The 18,473-nt window shown below is 42.2% G+C and overlaps 1 protein-coding gene across 3 annotated transcripts in view; it reads right to left on the bottom strand.

Moving 5' to 3' along the window:
- Positions 1 to 245: 245 nt before the first annotated feature.
- The window catches only part of YIPF1 (Yip1 domain family member 1), a 48,231-nt gene continuing 30,003 nt past the window's right edge, over positions 246 to 18,473 (bottom strand). The window contains exons 6-10 of one of the 3 annotated variants that reach the window (XM_017658484.3): positions 18,306 to 18,422; positions 14,892 to 15,058; positions 14,349 to 14,531; positions 11,249 to 11,345; positions 637 to 804 (exon numbers count right to left, since the gene is read on the bottom strand). In XM_017658484.3, the coding sequence (XP_017513973.1) occupies positions 11,256 to 11,345; positions 14,349 to 14,531; positions 14,892 to 15,058; positions 18,306 to 18,422 (557 nt within the window). In that variant the 3' untranslated portion in view covers positions 637 to 804; positions 11,249 to 11,255. Of the gene's footprint in view, positions 805 to 11,248; positions 11,346 to 14,321; positions 14,532 to 14,891; positions 15,059 to 18,305; positions 18,423 to 18,473 lie in introns of all 3 variants that reach the window. The other 2 variants (XM_037021861.2, XM_037021859.2) reach the window with 2 other exon arrangements.

Consider the following 18,473-nt stretch of genomic DNA (forward strand, 5'->3'; position numbering starts at 1 on the left):
GCACTCTAGCCAGGAAGTCATGCCACCTTGAAAAGGAATTCATAGTGCCCTCAATAATTTTCTAAGATATGTGTGTCAAAATACTGTGTAAGTGACCACGTTCTTTAAACCCACTGTTCCATACTTACCAGATGAAAAATTCTGATGTCCATTTTAACCCCTACACCCCAACAGCTAGCACATTTAATCAGATTCCCAGCAGCCTTCAGCACACTAAAGATAAAACATCGAGGAAGAACTTGAGGTCAAATTCATAAAGTCGTCCAGACACAGACTTATGTGAGGTATTTATTTTGCGACCATTAAGTTCAGTTACCCAGTGTCAGGTCACCAAAGACAAATTTTTAGGCTTCCAGTGAATCCCAACCAAAGTTCCCACCATTTGGCCTCTTTAGGATGTCAAGCATTTGGAGGAAAGAGGATCACCTATGTAATCTATACATAATTGTGAGGAAAGACATGAGAAGTTAGGGTGGATCCACTTCAGGTATTACGGGCGTACCTAACATGAAGCACATCACCTGGTGGGGAGAGGAAATGGCAGGGCGCTCGGCGCATCTAACCCATTCCCTTGTACCTCAGTCAGCAGTCAAAATGATAATTGGTAGCAGAGAGAGAAGAGCTGAAAGACACATATGCTGACCAACATTTAATTTTGCTTGTTGGAGAAGTGGTGGGGCTCCAGGGCAGCCCCTCTAGGTGCTGGGGCTGGTGTCGCTCCATCCATTTCCTGCTGGCTTTGGTCATTCTGCATCCCTGCAGCGGGTGCCATGTCCAAAAGCAGCACACCCAAAAGATACTGAACTGAAAAACAAAAAGAGTAACTTTCCACATGAAGATTCCCCCATACAGAAAGGACCTAAATCGTAGAAAAGGGTATTTATGTTTAGAGGTACAGCTTCAACACCAGAGCAGTCTGCCACCACCAGCATCCAAAATCTAGAGCCTTGAGCCCTGATTTATGAGCTCTATGGAGACTAACTGCTAAGAAATGGTATTTTTTAAAGTTTTCCTCTATTTCTTTGGAAACCCAGTGACTTTCTCTGACCCAGATCTCAAAGCTACCTTTACCCACCCTTCTTTCTCTCTTTTCCTTGTGACAGCTCTGTGTTAGGTGCTAGAGGAAGAAAAATAAGGTAAATATGGAGAGACATAAAAGGATTTGGGAACTGGAGAGCTGTATATCGTTGCTGAAACATAAGGTTAAATAGGGGACAATGGCAGGATATGAGGCAAGACAAACAGATTAGGGACAGATCTTGGCAATCCAGGGAGTTTGGATTTGTATTTTAGAAAATAGGAGGCCAAAACAAAAAGGTTTTAAGTAAAGGACTGACAGAGTTAAAGACACAGTCAGATTTACACATTTTCAAAGACCCCTGTGGCTACATATAGGATGAAGCGGACAGAGGGAAAGAAAGGAGACATAGAAACCCATCAAGTTATTACCATAGTCCCAGTGGGAGATGATTGGGTCCTGAACGCTGGGTGTGGTACTGAAAGGACAGATTTGAGAAATATTGGAGAGGCAGAATACCTAAGTCACAGACAGGTAAGATGTGGCAGATAAGAGGAAGGAATGTACACTGATGCCGAGGTTTCTAGCTTGGGTGACTGGTGGATAATCCAACAAAGACCGACTGAGGGCTCACGTGCCAGGCACTGAATACAATGATGAATAAAGCAAACATGGTTCCAGCTCTCAAGAAACTTAAACAGTATAGCTGGGGAAACTACAGGGTAAACAAATACAAAAACAAAACAAAAAAACCAACCCCACATAATTTACGTAATTACAATTGTAAGATACTGTGAGAAGGCACTGTAGTATAGAATATAACCTAGTCTGAAGTCGGGCAGTATCGAGGGTGTCATTCACAGAGACAGGAAAATTTAAGCAGGGTCTGGTTGTAGGGGAGGATGAGTTGAGCTTTGAACATAATGAATTTGAGGCATCTTTTGGTATGCCTCTTTGGGGATTTGCAAGAGACGGGAACTTGGAAAGAAGGCTACAGATAGAGTTAAACTCAAGGGAGATTAAGGAATGTGGCAGAGAGGGGCTCCTCATGCATGGCCTTCCACCTCAGAGAATAAGCCAAGCCTCCTGGGAGCCCTCTGCAGAACAGTATCACAACCAGCCGTCAGCATCTGACCATGCTACAGGCCTGTCTGTCTACATCTCCTAACTCTACAAGATGGAGAAGTTGCCAACAACATATCTATCAAAAGTGGCTAGAGAGGGTGGGATGCTATCATTTGCTGGAGTGAAGAACTTACAGTGCTGACTGACCTTCTGGTGAACATCAGCTGCAGTTTGGAAAATTCTAAATAAAGGTAGGGACACACTAGCCCACAGGGCAGGCACTAAAGGTTTTATTTTCATAAATATATACTGTTTGTCTCTCATCTTTCTAGCTGTCTGTTCCAAATTAATGTCAAGACTGGAGAAAGATGTGAAGACAGAAAATTCCTTTCTCCTGCTGCCAACTTTTGGTAGATGATACTGTCCTTTGTGCTAGACTTGGTCCGTAATATCATCATCAGCCAGGGCTCCCTCACCTCTTGCTGGGCAAGGACCTGCTTCTTGGCCACTTCTGGCTTCCCACCTTGGCAATGGCATATCCTGCTCCCTTCCTGGACCCAGCCCTGCACCCAAGCCTGGAGAGCATCACCACTGTCTGATCTGGGGTGTTCCAACCAGCAGTTCTGAAAGTCATGATTCTCTAATTTAGCACGGCCTTCTAGTTTGTCTGATGCACGAGATATAAAGTTGGGGTGCAAAACCTTGGAAGGTAAGGACCTATCTCCATTGTTCACCCCAGTAGCCCAGCAGAGTAGCAAAGACTAGGCCCCAATGAATAAACAAGTAAAGAGTTCCCAAGTAACTTGGCAAAGGAATCCAATAAAGTTTTGGGTGCCACATGATATGTATATCAACTGTCATTTGTGCAAAATCAAGCTTTTCCCAAATGCCTGCTGGGTGTTGGGACTATACTAGTAAATCAAACTCTGTCCTCAAGGAATTCTCAGTTTGTGGATTTACAGTAAATAAGAAAACTGCCATAATAGAATACACAAAGAGCTATGGGAGAGCACAGAAGTAAACTTCACCAAGAAGAGGGTATCTGAAAGTGGGTCCTAAAGAATACATAGTAAGTTTCCAAGTAGACAAGCTAGGGAAGAGAATTCCAGAACTTAAAAAAAAAAAACCTCACAAGATTTAAAAGTACTATTCTTAGTACAAGCATACTTCATTTTATTGTCCTTTGCAGGTATTGTATTTTATATAAACTGAAGGTTTGCAGCAACCCTCCATCAAGCAAGATTATAGGTGCCATTTTTCCAAGAGCATTTACTCACTTTGTCCCATGTCACATTTTGGTAATTCTTACAAGATTTCAAATTTTTCATTATTACTGTATTTTTTACAGTGATCTGTAATCAGCAATCTTCGATGTTACTACTACAATTGTTCTGGGGTACCACGAACTGCACCCATATATGACTATGAACTTCATCAACAAATATTGTGTGTGTTCTAACTTCTCCACTGACCAGCCATTCACCCATCTCTTTTCCTCTCCTCAGGCTTCCCCATTCCCTGAGACACAACAATATTGAAATTAGCAAGTGCTGATGTAGAAGCTGCAGCAAGTTATCCAGGAGATCTAGCTAAAATTATTCATGAAGGTGGCTACACTAAATAACAGATGTTTAGTATAGAAAAAACAGCCTTCTATTGAATGAAGATGTCATCTAGGACTTTCATACCTGGAGAGGAGAAGTCAGTACAAAGTTTCAAAGGACAGGCTGACTCTCCTGTTAGGGGCTAATGCAGCTGGTGACTTGAAGTTGAAGCCAGTTCTCATTTATCTTTAGAAAAATCCTAGGGTCATGATTTAAGCTGAATCTACTCTGCCTGTCCTCTATAAATGGAACAACAAGGCCTGGACGACAGCACATCTGTTCACAACATGGTTCACTGAATATTTTCTGCCCACTGTTGAGAACAACTGTTCAGTAAGAGTTCCTTTCAAAATGTTATTGCTCATTGACAATGAACCTTGGTCACCTAAGAGCTTTGATAGAGATGTACAAGGAGACTAATGCTGTTTTCACACCTGCTAACACAGCATCCATTCTACACCCCATGGACCATTTCTTTTAGTATTTAAAAAATAAATTTCATAAGGCTATAGCTGCCATAGATAGTGATTCCTCTGATGGATCTGGGCAACATAAACTGAAAACTTTCTGGAAAGGATTCACCCTTCTAGATGCCATAAATAACATCTGTGATTTATGTGAACAGGTTAAAATATCAACATTTATAGTTTGGAAGAAGTTGATTCTAACCCTCATGGATGACTTTGAGGGGTTCAAGACGTAGGAGGAGGAAGTTAAGTGCAGATGTGGTGGAAACAGCAAGAGAACTAGAATTAGAGGTGGAGCCTGGGATATGTCTGAACTGCTGCATCTTAGGATCGAACCTGCACAGATGAGCAGTTGTTTTTGCTGTTTCTTGAGAAGGAAGCTACTCCTGGTGAAGATGCTGTGAAGATAGTTGGAGTGACAACAAAGGACTTAAAATATCACATTATCTTACTTGGTAAAGCAGTAGCAGGTTTTGAGAGGACTGATTCCAGTTTGAAGGTTCTACTGTGGGGAAAGAACTATCAAACAACATGGCATGCTACAGAGCAATAGTTCATGAAAGGAAGAGTCCGTCAGTGCAGCAAATTTCATTGTTGTCTTAGTTTAAGAAATTGTTACAGCTACCCCAACCTTCAGCAATCACTGTGATCAGGCAGCAGCCATCAACGTCAAAGCAAGATCTTACACCAGCAGAAAGATTAGGACTCGCTGAAAGCTCAGATGATAGAGATCTATTTTTAGCAATACAGTACTTGTTAAGTAAGGCATGTATATTGTTTTTTTAGACGTAATGCCATTGCACACTTAAAAGACTACAGCACAATGTAAATACAAATTTTACATGCACTGGGAAACCAAAAAATTCATTTGACTCACTTTATTGTGCTACTTATTTTATTGCTATGGTCTGGAACCAACCCCACAACATCTGAGCTATGCCTATACTTAGTGTAGTGTTTTACTGTTGTTACTGTTTGTTGTGAGTACATGGTAGGATAAAACAATCAAGCACTTATTCAATAGTCTAAGCCTATCATGGCTACTATCATTGAGAAGTGAGATCCTCAGTATGGGAGAAAGGAAATAGAGAAGGTAAAAGCGATTTAGTAAAAACTCTATAGTACAAAATGAAGTGTGAGTATGAACTCACAATGTATCTTCTTTAAAAAAAAAAACAAAAACAGAAACACAAGCAAACAACAAACATATTTCCTGGCTCCCAACACAACACAGGCCTGTTAGGAGCAACCAAGCCAGTTGCAGTGAATGCGACTAGCATCCAGATTGGGATCCGGAAATACTATTTCCCCAGTGAACAGAATCAAGGCTCCTTCAAGAAATGGCTCAGTCTGGGTCTAGAAGAGGAAATGTTCAAAATGAGACTGGAACATTTTGTCATAACATAGCAAGGCAATTATCCCAGGGCCATGCCAACAGGACTTGAAGAGGCTCCCTCTGGCTAAAGACAGGACAATCTGAACATCATTCAGCATAACACTTGCAATGGACTCAAACTGGTCACTGTGGCAGCTCGTAAGCCAGCAACTGTTTTGGAAGTAGGGGAATAAAACGAAATAATCATTTTTCTTGCTTTTCTTATATAAACTATTATCACAGGATAGCCAAATTGTAGATGAAGGGAAGTTTCTATTAAAGACATATTCTAGTTAATAAACAAAGAAAGAACTGAATTATCACCATTTGAAACCCTTAATAAATTAATAGATCTAGACATTTCTTATTAATGGCCACTAATATCAAAAGGAGAAATAATTAGACATTGTGAGTTATGGATAGAAACACTTAACAGCACATATAATCTTACCAAAACAAACAAACAGTAATCCTGAATCTAGATACAACCACAAATTCACAGTAATATGTAAATGACACCATGGAGAGACACTCAGCAAAAACCCAGACAGTGAGAAATTAAAGGATAAATAATTCTTCAACAAAGAAATGGCAAAGGGAAAGTGAGAGGGAGATAGAGTAGGTATCTGCAATTTAAAACACATTTAAGAGGTACATTAACCAATTACAATATGAAATTCAAACAGTTAAGTATATATTTGATACTAAGGAGTTATAATGTTTTTAGATGTGACTATGGTATTATGATTATTTAAAAAGTATCAGATTTGCTTCAAAGTAATATGGAGAAAGAGGTGGGGAATAGATGAGTGTGTAGATGAAACAAGATTGGCTGTGAGTTGACAGCTGTTGAAAGTGACTGATGGGTACATAGGAATTCATTATACTATTCACCCTACTTTTGCCTAGGTTTAAAATTTTCCACTAAATAAGAGAAGAATAAAAAGATTATTGAGTTGACCCATTCTCCATCCCAAGTTCTCCCAATTTACCTCAAAGGAACAGAACAAAGAAGAAAACTGAGAAAGAAAGCCCAGGAACTGAAAATGGATTCTCAGACATGGTGTGGAAAAGATGGTGGCACTGGTAGAAAATAGTGTTAGCCGGGGTGTGAAGTCATGCAAGTTTGGATTCTGTGTTAAAGGGGATTATTGCACTGAGTTAAAGCTGATTTCAAAATGAAGGAATTAATGTGTGCAAACCTACTAAAAGGGTTTGTCATGTTAGCTTATACAGTGATCACTGTTGGCAGCAGTGAGTGAAAAGGATAATTGTATATAAATCCTATGTATAAATCAGGAGGGTTTTAATTACAAAGGAGTCTCCCGAAGCCCTTTGCTCATCTCTTATTTAAAGCCCTTATCACACTGCCATATAATTATCTGCTGGGTGCCCTCCTCTGGACAGACCCACTTGTCACTGTTCCTGGGAAGGCAGCCCCAGTCTGGATGCTTCATATAGTCCATTCCTCAGATTCCCTAGGTAGTTTCCAGGCTTCACCAGGGCCTTGGCTTAGAGAAGAAATGGCAGCGCCCTCAGGTGATAACTTAAAAAACAGAAAGGAGTGAAGAAGGAAGGAAGGGATTAAGAAAGATATTCTTTATCTCAATGACTAATGAAGGGGTAGCTTCCCTGATTACATATAATTGGAGGCTCCCCCATGATCCTCAGGCTCCAGGGAGAAAAGGGGTTAACGCTGTCCCAGTAAAGCATTCCAGCCTAAGCCCTCCAATGCACAGATTTACATGAGGAGGTTATCGATGAGACAGAAGCCATCCTTTCTCAGTGAAAGCTGGGAGCCCAGAGATTCCAGTAGAAGGCAAGCCAGCTCATAAATCGGCAGTGCCTGGGGCTCTGCACAGCCCCCTCTTATTGGCAAAGCAAATGATGCTTTTGCCAGGGAGGCTCCAGAGACACTGCATCACTATCTCATTTGGAGACTTGACACACAAACGGAGACACTGACACCCGAGCTGACAGATCTGAGCAGAGCCCAGAGGGGTCAAACCTGTGTAAATCAGGATGGGAGGTCTCAAGGCCCCAATGGCCAGCCTCTTCTCAGATGCCAGCTTCTGACTCGCTGAAGGTTCATAGCATGTGGGACACTGGTCTGGAGCCTTCATAACTAAAATGTAAGGAAGGGACCGAAGTCCCAGCTCAGTAGCAGGCTGAGAGGACCCCTCACTAAGCTGATGTGGGGTATTCAGGCCAAGCCAGAGACCTGAGGGGCTGTTGCCAGTGTTTTCTACCTCTGTTGCTCTCCTGCTGGACTCAGATTTTTATGTTCTCCGTGATGTGAGCTCACATCGCATCACTGTATCCCATGAACAACCTATATCCTCCCCTTCCAAAACACCATGGGAAGCTGACTACTCTTCAGAAACACGGGTACCTGACTGTTCTGCACAACCTTGAGGACCTGGTACAAACAAGACCCCTTCTGCGAAGCCTTCCCCAACCAAGTCAGTCACTACTTCTGTGCTCCCATGGGGGTCACCATTCACAGGGAGGCTGTGGCACTTCTCACCCAGCCTGGCCATTACCTGTTTGCCCACAGACCAAGGCTCCTTGAGGCAGACTGGATCTGATCTCCTAGGTCCCTGGGGCCTGGCTCACAGAGCCATAGACTAGTCTCAGATAACTGCTGAATCAGAGAGTAAATGATCCAGAACTCAGGGAGCCAAGGCACCTCTGTTGAAAGCCCACATCCTGACTCTCAATCTTACAAAAGGTCACCCCAGCCACCCATCAGTCGCTCTGTCTGTGCCAGGAGGGCATTAGGCCAGGCACTGGGGAGCCCAACTCAAGTAATACTCAGGCCTTGCCTACAGACTTCAATCTAAGGAAGAGACGCACCCTGCCCCAGGACCTTCTCTGCTAACAGTCCATGGAATCCATCTGCGGGATGAGCCAGGCAACTGTGTAGACAATTCAGCTGTAATGCAAACAAGCTACTGCATGCTCATTCTCAGGCAAGGGTTCCAAAAACAGTCTGTTGAGCTGCTGGAAGGACAATGTCAGAACTTCTGCCAAGATTTATTTTTCACAAAAACATAAGGAAGCAAGCTTTAATAGTAACTATATGGACTGACAATAGGATATATAAATACTTCAAATACACACACATCACTACAGGTGTGTACTGTGGCAGCCAGACTCCAAGATGGTCTCCACACAATGTATATGTATATCAAGTCAATGTACACTTTAAATATCTTATACTGTTATTGGTCAGTTATACCTCAATAAAACTGAAAAATAAAACACAGTAGTGTCCCACTATCCATGATTTCACTTTCCACAATTTTAGCTACCTGTGGTTAACCAGTCTGGAAGCAGATGCTCCTCCTGACGTAGTGTCAGAAGCTCTGCAGTAGCCTAAGGCTCCATCACAGTGCCTACATCATTCACCTCACTCATCTCATCGGGTAGGCATTTTATCCTCTTGCCCCATCACAAGAGGAAGGAGTGTGAGTAATATACTAAGTACAGTAACTACTTGGTAAGTATAATGAGATTTTGAGAGACTCCACATCATTTATATTGTTATAATTATTCTATTTTATTATTATTGTTGTTAATCTCTTACTATGCCTAATTTATAAATTAACTTTTACCATGGTATATATCTATAGGGAAAAATATATGTAAGATTCAGTACTACCAATGGTTTCAGGCATCCACTGGGTCTTGGAATGCATTCCCAGTGGATAAGAGGGAGCTACTACAGAATTAAAATTTATTTTTAAAAAGCCTCCAACAATCCCTGCCTCTAGGTATTCCTGCCCTTGTGTAATTCCCACCCCTTGAGAGTAGGCAAGACTTATGACTTGCCTCTAATCAAAAGAATACAGTGAAGGTGAGAGATGTCATTTCCATGATTATGTTACATAAGACTGTAACTCCTCCTAACAACTCTCTGTTGATTATCTCCATTTACAGCTTTGACGAAGTCAGTTATCATATGGAGAGGCCTGTGTGGCAAGGAACTGCGCGCGGCCTGCAGCTGATGGTCAACAAGGAGGCCCTCAGTCTAACAGGCCACAAGGAAGTGAGTTCTGCCAACAACCATGGGAGCTTAGAATAAGATCCTTCCCCAGGACAGCTTTCAGATGAGACCCAGCCTAGGCCAAAACTCTGAGTGCATCTTGTGAGAGAATCTGAAGGAGAGAACCAAGCTAAGATATGCCAAGATTCCTGACCCACAGACACTGTGAGACAACAAATGTGTGCCTTAAACAGCTGCTAAGTTTGAAGTAATATTGTTTGGCAGCAACAGATAATTAATACAGTCCTCAAATTCTTAACTGATAGGTTGTACAATCAAAGAAGTATGCATTCTCTGGACTAAAGCATCTCTAGACAAGCAGGCTCAAAAAAAAAAAAAAAAAAGCCAAATGCCAGAAGTGGGACCCTGAAAGTTAAACTGGTAAAAAGAAAATCAGCCTCAAACATGGGAAAGTGCAAAAACCTCAGGAATTGCCTCCTGAAGACCTGGATTTGTTTGAGTCCCAGCTCTGCCTCTAACAGGTAGGTAACTTCAGCCAACTCATTTGTAATAGTGCCCTAGTCATTCCATTGGCCAGGACACATCAGGCCTTGGCATTGTCATATGCACTGTATTACATATCACTCTATTAACTGTGCTCGAACCAACAAGGCCACTGGGGATGCCTTTGTTTGACCTATCATATCTTGTCAACTTGTAGGGCCTGTGATTACAAAACAGAGTAAAGATTTTGGTCCACAGGGAGATCATGTGTAGAGTGTGGCTTTATTCACCCACTCCACAGACATTTACTGAGCACCCTAGGTCATTGAGGTGGGCAAGACAGATACAGAGTAACACCTATTAATGTTCTTACGGAGCTGTCTCACTGGGGAGACACACCAGTACATGGAGGACAAATGAACAAATGAGTGAACAAGTGGCCATGCAGATGGACACATAGACAGTGAATGGTGTTTCGAGCACAATTAATAGAGTGATATGTAATACAATGCATAATGGAATAATAAGGTCAGTGATGACTGTTGGAAGGGAAAGAACATTCCAGACACCTGTGACATCTGTAACAGCCAGTGCCAAGGCCTGATGTGCTGTGGCAACAGCAAGAAGTTCAGCAGGGCCACAGAGTCGTGTACTGAGGATGTGAAACGGAGACAAGCAACAAGCTAGGGAGGAATTGGCTCTTTCTCCTGGACTTTAACCCCTGAGCTAGCCACTGACAGTGGAATAATTAGAGGCCCAGAGAACAAACCAGGCGTGAGAACGTGTAAGTTTTGGAGAACCCCAATAGTTAAGTCAAGAGAGGTCATACTCAGGGTTTGAGGCCAGGTTGAGAAGTCACAGGGAAAACAAAAAACCACCAAGACTGTAAACAAATGGAAGAAACCGATACTGTGCTGCTGGGCAAGGGACAGGGAGAAGAGGGGAGGGGATGCTGGGCCAAAAAGGCAGGTCTCCTTTTATGGAAGAATCTGAGAGCTCATGTTTCCCAAATCCATAAAGCCAGGACCATGTGGACTTCACAACTAAAGCTTCGGCAAGAGGGACACTCATGTACAGACATGCATGTGTACATATCCTATACCTAACTGTACAGAAAGATAAAAGGGTCTGGCCGTCTCTGCTCTTGATGCTAATGGTAACAAACTGAAGTACCTGCCCACTTTTTACTATACCACACAGCAAGAAGATAAAAATAGAATCACTTACTTCCTCTTTAGCTGAACTTTGCTGCTGCAACTGTTTGGTTTGGAGCAACTGTAGTTGTTGGGAGATGGTCCATCTCTGGTGAATCAAAAAAGTATGCCTGAAAAGGAGGTTCATGAGAAGAGTTAAAAACCAATGGTCTGAGTGAGTCTTCTCGACTCTGTGTCAACAGTACCGCTGGGCTCTGTGGCTCTTATGCTTCCCCCTCCACATCCACCATCCAATGAACTACAACCATCTATTTCTGTCTGTCTCACTTGACTGTGAGTGACTTTTTTATTAGCTACCATTTATTGAGCACTTGCTACATATGACTTATTCTTCTTAACAACCCTGTGAGGTTGTTGTTATTATCCTCCCTTGACAGATAAGAAACTGACACTCAGAGAGACTGTCATTCGGTCAACCTGAATGACAGGTTAATGGCTAATGAGTGGTGGAGTCAGGACTCAAAGTGAGGTCCTTCTGACTCCAAGGCTCAAGCTCTTAATCACTACATTATACAGCCTCTCCTCCAGGGAAAAGATTGCATCCTTCTTGTCTCTGTGTCACCAGCCCTTCACACAGGCTCTGGCACACTATGCAAACAGTCAATATTTAATGAACTGAACTATGATAGATTGCTGCTAAACCAGTTGGCTCTCAATAAAGACCTTAAAAAGACAGTGCTAGGCAGGCCTTACCTCATAATTCTTCAGCTTAGAAATGAAAAGTTTGATAACTGCTTCCATGCACCATCTTTAATTTAACTGTCAAAAATCCGAAGGAGGTGGAAGAGGGAAAACATCAAGGAGGATCTGCCCACCTGTTTCAAGGTCTGAGAATTCTAACCCAGAAGCCCAGGAAAATAACAATCTCACTAGCCTTGAACACCGGCTGTTCAAAGGAAAGGTAAATCCTTTAATAAAGCAAGGACCACTGCATGCTCATGACTCCCTCCTGCAGTCAGGGCATTAGGAAGGTGAAGAGACAAAAACCTACCAAGTCAAGAACCATTTCGCCAGGTCTGCTCTCTATCAGCCAGAAGGGGGCACCAACACGACACCCTGGAGCTTTCCCAAGCTATTCCTCTTCCCTATTAACTCTTGAACAGTCCATTTCAAAGTTCCTAGCTGTAAACCCCCTCTAGTTTTGTTACATACCGAGAGCAGTTCTATTTAGTATTGCAGTTCTAACAGCAATTACATTAGTTTTAAAAGTCTTCTTTCCCATGGCCCCTTGTGACACCTGTTTTCTGGGGCAGGGAAAGAACAGTTCCAAACTGAAGCTACGGACAGGGGCCATGCCCCTATCTGGAAGGCCCTCCGGTTATCTCTGAGTTACCAGTTATCTCAGAAGTTGCAATGAGCCACAAAATTCCCATTATGCTGAAATGCTGCCTTTCTTCCAGGCTAATGGAGAAAATCCTCATCAGATAGAATGAGCCAAGAGGCATGGTTCCAAATTTGGCTGTGCTGGTACTCATAACTGTAACTTTGGACAAGTCAGTCCACAGTTTTCCTATCTGTAGGCCTGTGTTTTCTTATTCATGCACCTTAGTTTTCTTACCAGTGAAATGAAGGGGTTGGAAACAAAGATCTCCAAGGGCAAGGTATAATTCTATGACTCATTAACTCATTAATTCCACCAATACTTAACAACAACAAGTTACCTGGGGAGGCTACAGTGGACTAGGCACATACTTGATCATTAATCTACTCAATAATCCTGCATTAGGCAATTCTATCCCCATTTTAAAGATGTACAATCTGAGGCTCAAAGAGGTATTTTCCCAAGGCTACACAACTATGTCTCCGAGCTAGGATTTCAATCCAGTTGTGTCTGGCTCCAAAATCTATGCTCTTTTATTCTCCAGTGTAGCCTGCAATGTGGCTCTATCCCCAGCCCAGGTACCAGGTGAAGTATGTTCTTAATAGTAACACTGCCTCCTCCCGGCCCCATTGTCCAATCTGCCTCACTCCTTTCTCTTCTTTGCAGAACTGAACAGCGTAATGCCTCTTCTCCTGCCTCCTCTTGACCAGTTCCTCAGCTAGGTGTATAATGGGAACACATTTCAGGAGAGAGACAGGAAGACACAGGGAGAGGCATTGTAGTAAGTTAGCTATAAGGAAAAGCACATTCTCCTTTGGCAGACAGAAGGGTCACAGAAGAGTCGAGCAGCATTTCACGGGACCAGCCCAAAGATTCCAAGTGCCAGAAATTAACAGTGTCACTCTGCCACGGGTCAAACCCAAAGTCCTCTGTCTCAAGAGTTTAAAGCTGAGGCATGTTGTAAAGTCACGTAAACCAGGTCTGTGTTTCAGAACTTGACACAATGATAAAGTATCAGGGTGGTTTTAATGCACTTAATGAGACCATGGTTGTCTACTCAAAAACATGATAGAATCAAACGGTGCCAAAAAGTGTTGACTTCATAACTGCAAAACCTGACCAAGGGCCTGGACCTGTGCAATGTAGGCATCTCCCTGCAGGCAGGTCCTTTCCTTCACTGGTGACCTTTACATTTTTGGACTCAGTATTGTTAAAGCCTGCATCAGGCCTTGGTAAGGCCATGAACAGCAAAAGTCAGGCATCCTGCCTGAGCTTACTCAGCCAGTGAGCAACAGAGCTGGGCTCCAGTCTGGGCCTGTCTGGCTCAAAAGCAAGTGTACTTCCTAAAAAGATACCTAAACACATAATTCAAAAACTCTTTTAAATAAATATCATTTACCTTAAAAAATCTTCCCTTTCCTCTATTTGACCTCAAGCTGTCCATCTCTGAAAATTTTAATTTCAAAACATTTTCTAGATATGTGCTGAAAACCAGCAAGGCCATCCCAAGGTAAACCCCACCCCCATGCCCAACCTATCTGCAAACATTCATCCCCCTGAGACCTCCTCCGGCCAGGCACCAAATTCTAACCAGATTTCAGAAATTAGGTAAAGCCAGAGATCACAATCAAATTGTCAGGACTTTACCACTTCTCATTTAGGAAGAGTCTACTTATAATGGCATTTATTTCATGGAGCTAGTTTTAAGACAACCATTGAGTCTCTACCAGTTTGAGGTCTTTTCGCATCTGCATCTAAAGCGCACCAGAAGAACATAGGTGTGAGTCCATACCAAGCAGCCCACAGAAAGCAGCGTGTGAAGCAACACAACTGTCATAATTGTGGCCAACGCGATGCGCCGGTTATCCTCACGAACTGCTGGCCAAAATGTCATTGCCAAGACAGAGCCCGAGATGCCCAGGGCAATTGTGACCAGAATCCAGCGAACAGCCTTCTGTGGGATAATCCACAGTATCTGAAAGAAAAGGAAGGAGGGAAGGGTGTTTTGGAGGCATTTCAGAAAGGCATGTGTTCATTCCAGACACATATGCTTATAAAGGCTTCTGAATCAAGCAGCAGCTGGGCCCCTACTGCCACTCTGGTTCCTCCACACAGCCTGGAGAAACACCACCAGCATGCAGACTGACGGAATGCTTTCTTCACGAAGGGCTCGAGATCCAGTGAAGGCACTTGGCTCGCTCCCATTCCTGCTGAACTTCTAAATGCAAAGGGCGTTTTTCAGGCAGACATCAATGTTAGCTAGGCTAAAAATAATGATGCTGGATGAATTTTCAACTAAGAACAGGGTATCACTCAGATTAAGTGTGGTACTTACTGCTGTGGGGATATAAATGAAGAGTGAATATCCATAGACGCACACAATCTCCAAAAATGAATAGGAAACGATGTTCATAACTTTGCTGTTTCTCCATATGAGGAAACCCCAGAGAGTGAGAGGAACCAGCCAGGCATAGGCATAGATGACTGTGGCTGCTATGGACACTGAGGATGACAGGACACAAGTTTTAATCCCCATCATGCCTTTACTGTACTGTCAGAGCACTTCTAACTCCTCACCAGACGTACTTCCTCACATATCCGCTTACTTCACTGGCTCACAGGACCGTGTCTTCCTGGTCCTCACAGTCCCAGGGCCTGCACAGTGCCTGACACACAACAGGTGCTCTCTAAGTGTGCTGAGTTGATGAAGTTTTAGCATTTGGCTTTGCAGTGATGACCAATAGTCTCGCATATGGTTTTTATAATTTGTTTAATAACTAACAATTGATAATATTACACAACTGAATTATGCAACTGAAATCCTTCAGAGGGCCACATTACAAGTGTTTAAAAATACTGGGCATTTCAACCAAATAAAAGCCAACTATCCTTGTGGAAGAACACATCCTCTTTCCTAGTATAACAAGAGCCAATGCCGATTTCTTTAGCAAATTTATTAAAATGCTCTAGGTACAGATTGCTCTGCACGCTCCTCAGAATTCCTTCTGTCTCTGAAACAGGGAGTTCCAGCTCATTGATGAATTGCTTGAAATATTCTTCAGTTTGACTCTCTTCTTTCAATAATTCTATCTCTGTGGTAGAAATGCTATTTTGTGGTTCCTCTGAACAGCAAGTTCAGTGTGTCACTGTCCCTGCATCCTCTTCCCCAGCAGTGGCCCACCCCTTCTTGTTTTCCCAGGAGGGGAGAGTCATACAGCATGGCTAAGCCCTTGGCACCAGCCCTTCCTACGTGAAAATTGGCAGGTAATTCCCTTTACTCTCTTGGCAAGAAGGAAGGCACCCCTAGCAATTACAGTCACTCTGGTTAAGACACGTGGTAGTCCAAAACATTTTTTAGCTCCCAGAGCAATTTTCTCATAATGGGAACTCCCTCATTAAGCCAAACATAATTTTGCTCACACATTGCCTTCGTCTTGGATAACTAAAGGAAGGGGAAGGGAATTACTAGGATGGCTACAGCTATTACAGTGAGTGGTTTATTGAGAGACACTGTGTAACAGTCAAGGGCACAGACTCTATGCAGACTCCATGGGTTCTATTCCTAGCTCTGCCACGAATAGCTAAGTAACTCTGAGTGGTGAGTTACTTAACTTTCCTGCCTCAGCATCCCCATATGTAAAATGGGAATAATAATAGTATACTACCTTATAAGATTATTAGAATTAAATGAGTAAAAACAGGTAAATTTAGAAGAGGCTGATAAATATTAAATGCTGTATCAAGAATTGCTTTTTACACTGTTAACTGATGTGTAAATACATCTTTCATATAATCTATATCTTCATTTTAGAGATGAGGAAACAGGATCAGAGAAACTATGTGGTTTGGTCAAGGTCAAATAATTAATAAGGAATGGAGCAGAATCTGACCATGAATGTGTGACTTACACTCTTTACATAAAATGGAAAAATGTTTATTTAAAAGGCCAATGACTATTTCATTAGTACATAGATCCCATGACTCCCTATATCCAGCCAAAGAGAACAGGAACAGATAAAGACCTTCCTGCTTTTGAACCCTCAGGCAGGGTGATTCACTCCTTCTTCTCTGCAATATGCTTGTGTGTGTGTGTGTGTGTGTGTGTGTGTGTGTGTGTGCGCGCATGTGTAATAGTCAAGGGCATAGACTCTATGCAGACTCCATGATTCCTAGCTCTGCCACTAATAGCTAAGTAACTCTGGGTGGATATATATATATATATGCTATAGGAATTAACATACCTTTACAGCAATAGTCATTTACCTGTCTTTCTTTACTTAACCATTGAGCTACTTAAAGACAGGGTCTATATCTCATGGATAACATTTAGTGAGCTAAAATCAAGCCAAAGGACATTTGACAAATGGAGTTGGGACTGAATCCAGGTCTGACTCCATGATGGAAAAGAACAGAAGAGGAAACGGGCATGGAGGGTAGAGGGGAAGAAAAGGATACATGGAAAGACATACACACACACAGGTAAATCCCTCTCTCTCCATACACACATATATGTGTATGTGCATATGCATATATAAATATTAACTATTTATACACACACACACACATAAGAACTCTTTTCTGTATACATTACTATTCTAACCTCTTTACATATATCTTTAATTTTACAATAGCCCCATTATATAGATATTATTATTCCCATTTTACGGATATAATAACTCTGAAGCCAAGAGAGATGAGATAACTTGTCAATGAGGTAGAAGCTAATGAGTGGTGGAGAAGTAGCTTGAAGCCAGCGACCTGGTCCCAGAGACAAGGCTCTTACAAAACCTATGTAAGGCCTCTCAACAGGAGAGCAGTCAGGCAGGGAGCGAGGAAGGACGGGAGGACAGAACTGAGAAAATGCACCGGTCAATCTCCTACAGAGCCAGACATCCTCGTTTTGGGGTGGCTGTTGTATTCAAGTCCCTGAAAGCTGTTGTTTTTTAAATTATCTAATACTGCCACAGACAGAAAGTTTCAAAACAAGAGCATCATCCACAAGCCCATCACTAACTAGGACATACTCATTTCTTTTTTTTTTTTTTTTTTTTTACAGAGAATAGAACTTTTTTGTAAGAGAGGTAAGCTGCAACTCAGAACTGCTGCAAGCATCTCTATCGAGAACTAACAGGGAAGACACACTCATTTCGACCTTTTCCCGTTGAGGCCCTGACCACCTGCAGGCTTCCCTTTAAAGAAGTGGCTAACAGCACAGGCATAGGTTTGGATTATCAGCTTTCTGTGTTGCTCTAAATGCTTCATAATTAGTGGCTACAGAGCCAGCTGGTTGAGTCATGATGACTTAAATAACAATGCCCCTACTGTTTCCAACACTTGGATAATACAAATAATGCTACAAGGGAGACTTTCATGCACACTGTTTTTTTACTTATTTTGTACATTTTTCTTTGGATAAATTCCAACTGCTACTGGTCCTTGCCTTACAGCTATCCAAAAGATTATGTGGATTCAAAATATTGTGAATATACTTTAATATCACTGAATTGTACACTTAAAAATGGTTAAAATGGTAAGTTTTATGTTGTGACTATTTTACCACACCAAAAAAAAAAGATTATGTAGCTTTATATAGATAGGAGGTAAATTCTGAGACAGTGGGTATGTTTGAACTCTTAAATACAGAAAGCAGGGGCTGCACCTAGAGACAGGGGCCCAAGAACTAAGTGGGTAAAAGGAACTCACAATGACAAACTGACAGCATTTCAAATGAGTCAAGCTATTCACCAACCTTTTCGGAATTCGGGCACATAATGGTATGTCTTCTCTCCCAGATGGATTAAGAAGTTGGAAAGATTCCCACTAATTGCTATGGCAAAGACCAATGTGGCACATATCCAAAAGGGGCCTGCAAAGGAAACCAGAAAATGCAACAAGAAAATGAAACACCAGCCTATAG

This window comes from Manis javanica, chromosome 4, assembly GCF_040802235.1.
Source record: "Manis javanica isolate MJ-LG chromosome 4, MJ_LKY, whole genome shotgun sequence".
NCBI classification, from domain to species: domain Eukaryota; kingdom Metazoa; phylum Chordata; class Mammalia; order Pholidota; family Manidae; genus Manis; species Manis javanica.